At 42.1% G+C, this 12018-nt stretch overlaps 1 protein-coding gene across 1 annotated transcript; it reads left to right on the top strand.

Annotated features, from left to right (window-relative positions):
* The first annotated feature begins 247 nt into the window (after positions 1-247).
* Positions 248-1794, top strand: LOC131053197 (probable UDP-glucosyl transferase 73B6). The gene has a single exon (XM_057987816.2). The coding sequence runs from the start codon at positions 341-343 to the stop codon at positions 1706-1708; it is 1368 nt and encodes a 455-aa protein (XP_057843799.2). The 5' UTR covers positions 248-340; the 3' UTR covers positions 1709-1794.
* Positions 1795-12018: the final 10224 nt, after the last annotated feature.

Genomic DNA, 12018 nt, shown 5'->3' with positions numbered 1-12018 from the left:
TGGGAAATTTCCAACTCAGTTTACTTGAGTAAAATCCAGCCATGCCGAAAAACAAAAACATAAAAGGAACGTCGTCCAGCTGTTTAGCTCAAACATGGCAGGCGAATCCAAAAAAGATAAGATTCTTCCCCAGCTGTAACGTCGATATTATCATTGTGCCACATCACTCTGGAAAATTTGTACAAATCACTAAAACAGACACGTTCTGTTCTGTTCTTTAATCTGAGGCTGATAATGGTTCACCAGTTAACGTTATATTAAATCTGGCCATAAGAAGGCTGCAGGGGCGGTCTACGACTTAGAGAGAAAACATTTGTTGAGCGAAGCAGAGCATATTGCAATGGCAGAATGGAAGGAAAGTAAACACGTTGTGATGTTTCCTTTCATGGCGCAGGGCCATTTCATTCCCTTCCTCACCCTGGCTAAGGTGCTTGCTTCCCAAGGCTTCACTGTCAGCTTCCTCACCACCACTGCCTCTTCCCCCAAATTGCAATCGCAGGCGCTTGGATCCTCTATTCGTTTTGTTTCTCTTTCTCTCCCTCCCATTCGTGGCCTCCCCCTTGGCTGCGAGAGCACTGACGTTCTTCCTCCCATCAAGGGCGTGTTGCTGTTTATATATTCCCACAAGCTTTCCCAGCCATTCGAAGACTGGCTTTTGCAGGTCATGGCAGAGACGTCACGGAAGCCTGCCTGCATCATAAGCGACGTTTTCTTACCCTGGACGACACAATCAGCTTCTAAATTCGGGATTCCCTGTGTGGTTTTCCACACAACAGGGGCCATGGCAGCTTCTCTTCAGCAATACCTCTTTACAAATCCGGTGTCAGAAATGATAGGCGACCACCAAATCATAGAGATTCGCGATCGCTCTATGAATGTGAATCTGAGACGTTCGGAGCTGCCTCTTGTGCTTCCCGTGATTCAGCAGGCTTATGGCTTGGCCAAAGAAAGCTGCTCTGCAACGCTTGTCAATACTTTCGACGGGCTCGAAGCAGAGTATGTGAGATATTTACAGGAATCCACTGGTAAGCCCGTCTGGAGTGTAGCTTCTTCTCTACGCAAACCCCACTTTGGGACTGACAAGGAATCGGAGTGCATCCGTTGGCTGGACTCACAAAAGGAAAACTCCGTCCTTTATGTCTCGTTTGGATCTCAGGGTTTTCTTTCACAAGACCAAACGAAAGCCCTCGCCAGGGGCATCGCAGCCAGTAATCAGCCTTTCATTTGGTCGATTAAGGATCCTGTTGGAGGCCACGTTAATTCCTGCGATTTTCTTCCCGAGGGTTTCATTGAAGCAACGAGAACCAGAGGAATAGTGATCCATGGGTGGGTGCCTCAGCTGCTAATTCTGTCCCATCCTTCGACTGCGTGCTTTCTGAGTCACTGTGGATGGAACTCCACATTAGAGAGTATAAGCGCTGGACTGCCAATGCTGGCGTGGCCCTTGATATTGGATCAATTTGCTAACGCCAAATTGGTAGTTGAGCAGTTTAGGATTGGATTGCAGATCTGTGAGGGATTTGATGCCATTCCCAACAGTGATATTGTAGAAAACACAGTGAAGGCAGCCATGACAACGGAAATTGGAAAAGAAATGCGTCAACGGGCACTGCAAATTAAGGAATCCATTAATGAAGTGTCCTGCAAGTTAAGCGTTAAAGCTTTTGTATCTTACATCCTCAGCCTCGGCTTCAAAGATGATAAGTGAAAATATTTTATTCAGATGAAATGCATTGCAATTCTTAAGATGATAATATCTTGTCGTATGCCTGAACATATGCTGTCTTTAACCTTTGTGTATGTCAGAACGGTGTTGTAATATATTCCTTTTAAATCGAGATTTCAACTGCATTCTATTTTTGGTATTTGCTAATTTAAAGAGGCAGATCAAACCATAAAAACAGAATAGCGTGTTTGGAATAGCATAATATTAAACACTCACGTAAATAAAATATAGATCAATACTCACGTGAATAAAATATATAGTAGATCTATATATACAGTAGATGTATAAAATAGGAATAAATTTTTTATCCCTTATTCATAATAGATAATTTGAAACTCAATATCAAAAGTTAGTTGCACTAATAATTGAACACTTCATATTTAAATATTTTAAAATTATTAGCATTTGTATGAAAAAGAGGTGCAATGGTTATGTCCATAAAAATATACTTTGAATAATATATTGGAGGGTACAAAAATCACAAGAATAAAAAATGCCTCTATTAAAAATAAATATTTGTAATATAAATAAATTGATTTTGAAATTTGAAAAACTAAACATGAACAGATGCAAATTAATTTAAAACCCTAAGTTGTCCAAAATATTTTTATAATATTATTTTTTTCACAATTTATGATAATGATTAATTTTAGAAATTGACTATATTGAATACATTTGTTGTGGAATGCTAAGATATCTTCTTGGCAACTATCATTTTTTCTCGCTCTACAATTTCAAATTTTGAACCTTCGTTGTTCATGGTGGTGTCTGCTAGTGGGGATCTCCCCCCACCACCCATGGCCCCCGGGCTGGACCCTACGTTGCAGACACTTTCTTCTGCCACATCTTCTGTTGGTCCCACTGAGGTTCCTCCGTCCGTTCCGGCAGTGCCTCAGGTTGACAATCCTCCTTTGGAGAGCCCTCAAGACATGAGTGTAGTTTCGATTTCTGACCCTATTCCTGTCGTGTCGGTTGTTATATCATCGGAGCCTCCGGTTGGCAACGCAAATCTCAAAGGATGGAAGAACGCACTGGTCGGAAAGTCGAACACTATGGACCCCAACTTTGTCCCAGTTTACTCACAATCTGAGGAAGGAATGACTTTTGAGCTTCCTGATGTTGTCTTGGACCGCATTTTGCTGAACATGACTAACACTCTGGTGGGGAAGTTCTTCTCCTTATGCCCAATGGTGGAGATGGTCCGAAAATGGGTCAAGGACAAATGGAAGTTGAAGGGGAGTGTTTATGTCAGTGCTATGCATTGCGCCCTATTCCTCTTCAAATTCACTGCCGAGGAGGATGTTGCCCATGTCCTCTCTGGTTGTTGGTCCTGTGGTCGTAATAACCTCTCCCTCTGTCGCTTGAAGGTTGGCTTTGATCATGCGGATGACTTGCAAAAAACTACGCCGGTATGGGTTCGTCTCCCGGGGCTCCCCCTTGAATACTAGAACGAATCCATCTTCAAATGGATTGGGAACTCATTTGGCCACTTTGTAGGCGTTGATGAAATCACCAGATCCAAATCACACCCGGTCTATGCTCGCTTTTGTGTCCAAGCTACTGTGAGCAAGAACCTCCCCAACTTCATAACCCTTAAACCCAGGCTGGGCAGCTGGACTCAAGCTTTGGTTTATGAAAATGCTACCCTCTTCTACCAGAAGTGTCATAAATCAGGGCATGTTATCTCTCAATGCAAGGCCCCATCACCCCTTCTCCTCCAGCTCAAGGGTCTGGCCCTAGGGGAGGACCCAATGTCGAATGCTCCTATTATTCAACATGATCTTGTTGTGGGGCTTGTTATCCCCCCTACTCCTGGCCCAGACCTACCTCCCTCGGCTGTTGAAGACCCAGTTATTGAAGAATACCCATTTGCTGAGAGTATCATCAACCTTCTCTAATCTCCTGCAAAGATTGTGGAGAAATCCTATATTCCGGCCCGGATGGTCCAGTGCATGTCCTCGACGGCCAGCTTGGTTTCTCGGGCTAATCAACTGGAAGATGGCGAGATTGAGAGGGACCCCTCTCTCATCCCAGAGACAGTTCGCTCCCCATTGGTGGCTCCCCCCTGAACGAGGGCTTATCTTCTCCTGGTGCCTCTGGTGCGTCATCTAGTGGCTGCTTGACCCCTACTGATGAGGGTTGGATTACTCAAAGATGCAAGACCAGGACTGCTAAGCTTGATGTGGGAACAAATCTCAAAGCAGGACAGTCGTTGCAGAGACTTTCAAGACAAAAGGAGGCAACAAGGGACATTGCCAATGCCAAGCAAAGGACCTTGGAGACAACCATAAAAGGTAAGAAATGAAGGTCCTCTCTTGGAACATGAGGTGCTTGAACAACCCCCAGAAGCAATATGCTCTTAAAAAATTCATTTTTGAAAATAAAATTAGGGTCCTTCTTCTTCAAGAAGTTAAGAAGTCTTTGTCCTCCTTCTCCATGGTGGCTGGGAAAATCTAGCCTGGTTTTAAATTTTTTATTAGTGAGGCTACTGGAGCCTCTGATGGTCTTGTCACCATGTGGGACCCCTCCCATTTTTCTGGCAGTTTTCTCTCCTCCTCGGCCAACCTTTTGGTTTCTAAACTCTCTTCCCCGATGGACTCTTGCATCCTTGTTAATGTTTATGCCCCTAATGTTTGATCTGGTATATTAATGCTCTAGAATGATATAACAACTCTAATACAAAATGATGCCAATGCTCACTAGCTAATTGCGGGTGATTTCAACTCCCTTTGATTCCCTCTCAGAAGCTGGGAGGCCTTCCTGAATACTCTGACAACATGACAAATCTAGCTGATTTCATTGGCAGAAATGGGTTAATGGATGTGGAACTATCAGGGCAAAAATTCACTTGGTCCAATCTTAGGAAGGGAAAGGATCTTATCTAGATCAGACTTGATAGATTTCTCATCTCGAGTAACCGGGGAATTGGTCCTGCCTTGAAACGCACTGCCCTCCCCAGAACGGTCTCTGACCATAACCCCCTACTCCTATGGGATACCACTAATGCTGCTAGGAGGAAGGACCCTTTTTGATATGAAATTATGTGGAACTCTCACCCTGAGTTCAAGGACTATATTAAAAGATGGTGGAGTACCAACATATTTGGTACTCCTATGTTCAGGATTGCCCATAAGCTCGACTTGGTCAAAAGAAACATCTGGGCTGGAACAAATACACCTTCAGGGACATATTCAAGCAAAAAAAGGAGCTCAACAGTAAATTGACTGCTATACAAGAGCATATTGACCAAGGTAACTCCCTTGAAGCCACCCATATGGAGGAGGCAACCCTCCGTAGAAAATGGAAGGAAAATTCCCACAAAGAGGAACTATATTGGAAACAGAAATCCAGGGTTCAATGGCTCAAAGAGGGTGATAAAAATACTACTTTCTTCCACAGATCTTCTTCTATTCACGGGCATAGGAACCACATCTCTTCCCTTATGGACGACAACAATCTGGTAGTCAACGATGTTGACAGCTTGGGTCGTTTGACTACCAACTACTTTGCAACCTTATTTCGGGATGATGATGACCGAGGGGACCCTGTGGGGGAGGACCTTCGTAACTCCCTCCCACTACCTCTCTCAATGGAAGATAACAACCTCATCTTGGCCCCTGACTCTAAGGAGGAAGTCAAGTTTGCTATTTTTTATATGGGCCCTTTCAAAGCGTCAGATTCTGATGGTTTCCCCCCAGCTTTTCTTCAAGATTTCTGGGATGTGGTGAGCCCTGATGTTATTTTGGCTACTAGAGATTTTTTCAGATCGGGAAGGCCCCTCAACAAACTCAATCATACCTTCATTGCTCTTGTTCCTAAAACTCAGGAGGAATCTTCTCTCAAGGACTTCCGCCCCATCAGCCTCTACAACACTATTTATAAAATATTCAGCAAAGTTCTTGTCAATAGGCTCAAACCTTTTTTGGATCCTTTGATTAGCCCATCCCAGAAGCGTTTCGTTCGTGGTCGACAGATTCTTGGTGCGGTCATCTCTACTCATGATATTATTCACTCCATGGATAAATGTCATCAGGCAGGGATGGTTCTCAAGCTTGACATCTCCAAGGCTTATGACAAGGTCAATTGGAACTTCCTCTTCAAAGTTCTCAGAGCTATGGGGTTTGGATACAAACTTATCAAACTTATTAGGGAATGCATTTCTACTATTACCTATGTTGTGCTACTAAACGGGAACCCCCTGGAGAAATTCAAGGCCTCTAGAGGGCTGCGGAAAGGGCATCCTCTATCCCCCTACCTTTTCATCATCCTTGCTGAAGTGTTGGCTTCTAACCTGAACTCTTTCGTTTGCAGGGGTACTCTGCTGGGTATCAAGCCTACCTCTACGATGCCCCCCAATGTTCTACAATAGTTTGTTGATGATATGATCCTTTTTGGTGTCTCCTTTGTTTGGGAAGCTAAGGCTTGGAAATCCTTTCTTAACACCTATGCTCCGGCTTCTGGCTAGCACATTAACTATGATAAGAGAAGCATTTACTTCTTTCACACTAATGCCCAACTCCAAGATAAAGTCTGCAGAATCCTTGGCTGTCAAAAAGCCTCCCTCCCCGACACCTATCTTGGTCTCCCACTAACTGTTAAGGATGTCTCTAATTCCTTTTGGATCTCTATCCTTGAAAGAATGCAGAAAAAGCTGGCTAGCTCGAAAGGTAGACTCTTGAGTAGTGTGGGGAAGTTGCAGCTACTTTTCTCCTCCCTCCAGGGGATCCCTGTTTACTTTCTCTCCCTCTTCAATATTTTTATGGCTATACCTACTAAGTTGGAAAACATTCAAAAGACTTTCCTCTGGATGGGAATGGAAGAAAAGAATAGGCTTGCCTTGGTGGGGTGGGACAAAGTGTGTCTTCCCAAGGCCATAGGCGGCTTTGGAAATCGTAAGATCTCAAGATTCAATAAGGCCCTTATGGCTAAAATTGTCTGGAAGCTTCTGATCAAGGATTCGGATTGGACTAGGATCATCAGGGCTAAGTACATGGGTAATGTGGAGTTTTCATCTATCCTGAAAAAGGAGGACCTTCCCAGGGGTTCCAAAATCTGGAATAACATCTTAAGTTGCAAGGACCCTTTATCTCATGGTTTGAAGTGGATTATTGGATATGGCAGGAACATTCTTTTCTAGGAAGACTGCTGGTTAGGGGAGAGACCCCTTGCTTCTTCCCCCTTCCTGAGATAGTTACAAGAAGCCACTAAAGGCTTCTTCAGTGAAAGGGTCAATGACTACTTCAGTAATTGCACTTGGAGGACTTTGGAGGACTGTTGTGCTGACTTCCCCTTCCTCCTTCCTGCTGCTAGAGAGCTCCAAAAGCATTTGGCTGGTATATTCCTCCCCCTGTTCCCTAGGGACGACAGACTTATTTGGAAGTGGGACCCCTCTAGAGACTTTTCTATTAGGGGTGCCTACACCAGCTTACTTAGGGAACCTGTCTCCCCTATCTGGAAAGAGGTCTCGAATCTCCAACTCCTCCCTAAGGTTAATTTCTTCTAGTGGACTGCCCTCCTCAACAAAATTTTGACTCAAGACAACTTGGTCAAGAGAGTTTTTCACTTCCCTAACAGATGTATCCTCTGCAAAGTTGATGAAGAAAGTCCAACCCATCTCTTCCTCCACTGTGCCTTCACTCGGGAGCTTTGGGGGATGGTCTATAGTAAACTTAATATTAGCTGGGTTATGAATGGTAATTTAGTAAATCTGTGTCAAGATTTTTGGGGCCCCTCTTCCAACCCCCTTATCCAAAAACCGTGGAAGCAGATCCCCCCATGTTAGCTGGTGTATCTGGAAGAAGCGGAATGACAGGATATTCAGAGATAAAGAGACCTCTATGGAAATGGTGTTTGCTCAATTCCTCGATCTAATTCTTGAGAACATCTCTGTTTCAAAAATTTGAATGGCGTCCAAGCCCCCCTCTATCTGGGACTAGGGAATTGCCAGATGTTGGAACCTCCCCCCCTCGTTCTCTCTTGTTGAATCCTCTAAGAGACTTCTAAGACAATGCATGATTTGGTTCCTCCCGGCTACTAATTTTAAACTCAATTTTGATGGGGCCGCCAGGGGGCCTAGCTATTGGTGGTGGAGTGATTAGATCCCATCTGGGGGCCCTCATTGTTTCTTATGTGGGCAACCTAAATGTTCATTCCTCTAATCAGGCTGAAGCGATGGTCTTAGCTTGGGGAATGTGCATTGCCCTCTCCAAGGGAATTAGAATTATGGACATTGAGGGGGACTCCATGCTCATCATTAATGTTGTCAATGCGCGGAATAAGCTTAATTAGACAATTGAGGGAACCATCAGGGACACCTTAAGGATTATCTCTGGGCTTGACTCATTTAGAGTTATGAATATCTACATGGAAGACAACTGCGTGGCGGATGCCATGGCAGCCATTGGCCTAAACCTCTCAGGGTTGAGATGTTGGAGGAGTCACAAATCACTCCCAAACCATGTTAACATCCTCCTTCAGGAAGAGAAATCCAGGATCCCCACTAATGATTGAGTGGCTTCTAATTGCTTCCCTCCCCCTCCTCCTCGGGTCTATCTGGAGGTAGTGGATTTATAATTCAAATAATGGGAATATTCCTCAGATCCCTTCGGATGAGGTGGTGACTCATTTGGCAAGGCTAGAGATGATGCATGCGTTGTTGTGCTGGCATTTCACTTGGGCTTCCAAAGCCATGATGAGCTACGAATGGATTGGAAACATGTTGGTTGTCGTTGGTATCTGTTGGCTCTTAACGCCTAGTAACCAGCAAATCATTACTAAAAGTGACTTCTTCTTTTCCCATGCGCCCAACCTCATTTCTCATTTATTGACTTTGGGCTCACACATTCCCCATTTTCTCTTCTTGGATTGCTTCTCAAAGGGTCTCTGCAACTCAACTATTTTATGACTAAGCAAGCTTTGTTGGTGGACGAAGTGGGGGGCGACAAAGTGAGATATGAATTGGACAATCTGGATGATTTTAAAAATGAGTGTTGAAGGTGGAATTGCTGATTTTCTGGACTGCCTGAAGGGCCATGATGAGAAACTCTCGGCTGCTTTCACCTCCTCCTAGTCTGGAAGGTGGGTCTCAATTGGCGATGTTGGGCCTCAAATCGATAGATTGGATAGGTTCTAAGGAAATGCCAACTCCTATGATCAAACCCTCCAATTGACTTGGCCAGCTTATAGAGTGAACCTACTTAGTTACTAACTCTCTCACTTTAGGCTCTGCAGGACCTAGGTGGGTATACCTACTCACTAGTTGTTCCTTCAACTAATGCTTTTTATAGCAGATTTAGTGTCTTAATCTGATATCTCCTAGTCTCAGAATGGCATAAGTTTCTTAAACAGACTAATTTCAGATGTGTGTATTGATCTATGTATCTTACAAAAGTATATATGTTACCTACTCTACTAATCCTAATGCTTAAAAGTAAAGGGTAATTGGTATGGTTAAAGGGTTTGTTTACAAATGATCAGTGCCTTTCCTCTTATTTGGGCTATAGAGTCTTATATTTCTTTAGGACTTATTGTGTAAACTTATGAGACAGTTTTTAAACCCACCCCCTCTCGATGAGTATGTCAGTTACTGTTTCTTATGAGCTCTACTTCAAGGTCTATATTGTAAACTGCTTGAATGAATTTAACCCTAACTTTAAGAGACCATCCAAGGAAGAAATACAAGGAACAATTACAATTCGCAAGCAAATCTTTTTTTATCCAAATTTACAATATGAAACACAGAATTTCACTAGAAGAACACAAATAACCTTATCTCCTTTAGATAATATCACAAGCAACTGCCTTCTGAAAATATGTTAACTCTCAACACATATGAGAAAGAAAATGCAACTGGTTATTTTTGATAAAAAATTTAAAAGTACAAAATTGCCTCTACCTCTTGTATCTCTCTCTTTGAATTTTACATCACACATATATATATGTGTTTGAATGGTTTTCATACCCCTTTGGGTGAAAAGACACCCCCCTTTTAAATAAAAATAATTCCAAATCCCGAAATTGCCTTAGTTTATGTAATTAATTGTCACTTTACAAGTTGTTTAGGCATATTAGAGGTATCTTAAGGCTATTTTATGGGTATATAATGGATAAATGGTCTTTAAATGATGTAAATACCCCCTTTGGTGCTTCACACTCCATTTTTTATGCCCATTATTGTGTTTATGTTATGGTTTCGTATTGTGCAACAAATATAAAATATATTACTTGTACCTATTAAATATATATATATATATATATATATATATATATATATATATTTAGAATTTTTCTTGCTCCTTGTCTTGGAATTTGGAATTCTAAAAATTGCAAATTTTAGGGTTCCAATAGGCGGCATTACCTTTAGTGTCTCTGAGGAGACCACTGCTCAAGATACAAAGCTGACCCTGGATGGTCGTCATTGGAAGCGTACCAGCCATGTTGCAAACAGTGAGGGTTTGAAACGGTTTTTCCGCAACCATGAGGAACCTATCAAGCTGCAAGGTGGGTTTGCTCGGGAGGAGCTCAAGCACCCGTGGAACATGATCTGCCTCATGATCACAAAATACTTCACTCTCGAAGGCAAGTATAAGGTATTCTACTACAACCATTTTCCCCTCCTCAATCACTTTCACAATAATGATTTGCTTTCTCTTCCATTTTATTTACTGCATTCCTTAGAGAGCTCTGTTAAGGACACTATGGACCCTAAGCATGGGGATAAGCCTCCTTTCCTCCTCCACCAGGGTCTTATTTATAGGTTGTATAAATTCCATGAGGCTCTCTGCCCCCCTAGGAATCTTTCGCTCTCTTAGCCCCCAATGTCGACTCCCCAGCATCTCACGACCATGTCTCTAGCTTTCCCTCGATTCTTCCAATATCCCCAGGTGGGCTTTTCCATGACCACCATGTCTCTGCCTTCCCATGCCTCGATTGTTTCTCTTTTGGTGGTTTCCCCTAGCTTAACTCTAATTGCCTCCCCCAGTGCTTCTCGCTCCCTGCCTAAGGGAAAAATAAAATCCCCCGCAAAACTCAAACGTGTTGTCTATGGTGACAATTCTTCAGCTGAGGATACTAAGAATGACAACCCTTCCCTAGACTCAGAGGTTAAAGGAGATCCTCCAGACTTGCTTCCAAAGGCCGCAGGAAGAAGACCCCGGTTATTGAGAATCTGGACTCTGAGGACCCCATTGGGGACAAGAAGGAGGAGGGGCCCAAAACTAAGGGGGCCTCTGATGGGGATATTGATAATGTTAATATGACTAGGGACCCTATTGTCCTGATCACTGTTGGTGTTGTTGACATGACTACCCCTGAAAGGAAATCCTGGAAACTCATTGATGATAAAGATACGACCCCTTTGAACATGGACATTGAGGGCCCTATGAGTATATATATACATGTATATACATATATGCATGTATATATGTGTGTGTGTGTGTATATATAAAGTATGTAAGTAATCTAACATGTGCATAATCATAAATAATCTTAATACAAATGATGTGATATATAATTCAGGATCAAATGTACAAACTATACATATAAAGTATAATCTAACCATACATGCACATGATATATATAATCCAGGATCAAACACAAACTGCATAAGTATAATCTAGAAACTTCATACATGCATGAATATATAATATGAAAGTCTAAAATGTACATATATAAAAAGATAAACAAATGAGCTATAAAGTCCAGCAAATCAACATGCATCATGTTGGCCACAAACAAAGCGACCATCTGAGGGAGAGTCCTAGTGAGAGTCTGGATGTCCAATAGACCCCTGCAAAAGTAGAATTTAATTAAATATTAAATATAGATCTCTGCACATATACATGTGTGCATATTTTTAAATATAATCAAATCCGACTAGTTAAATTTAAATTAAAATATAAATTGTAACGCACATGTACATGTACATATATACAAAAAACCATAACTAACCTATCCACTAACAACATGTGTAGCATCGAAAGAATCTCTCCTACGCACACGCTCAGAGCTCAAGATATGAGTGACATGAGCTAATTGTTATACATATGTATACATGTATTTTAGGATTAGTCCAGGATCAATTTAAATGATCTACAAGTTAACTTATATTATTTATTAAATGAACTATATATATTTATCGTACATTATAACATATACATCTTTTGAAAATTTAAATGCCCATCTACATACCTGTGTATCAAGAGTAGGCTGTATAGTTTGATCATGTCATGTGATCATATCAACCACATCACTCATGCTTGGATATCTCTCTCAGACTGTACGTATTACTGTGA

The sequence above is a fragment of the Cryptomeria japonica genome, chromosome 7 (genome assembly GCF_030272615.1).
Source record: "Cryptomeria japonica chromosome 7, Sugi_1.0, whole genome shotgun sequence".
NCBI lineage: Eukaryota > Viridiplantae > Streptophyta > Pinopsida > Cupressales > Cupressaceae > Cryptomeria > Cryptomeria japonica.
Note: the sequence above shows the minus strand (reverse complement) of the source record. Positions and strands in the feature narration are given on the sequence as shown.

Bases quoted from the DNA above. Each gene is read 5' to 3' on its own strand.
- LOC131053197 (XM_057987816.2), top strand. From the start codon at position 341: ATGGCAGAATGGAAGGAAAGTAAACACGTTGTGATGTTTCCTTTCATG.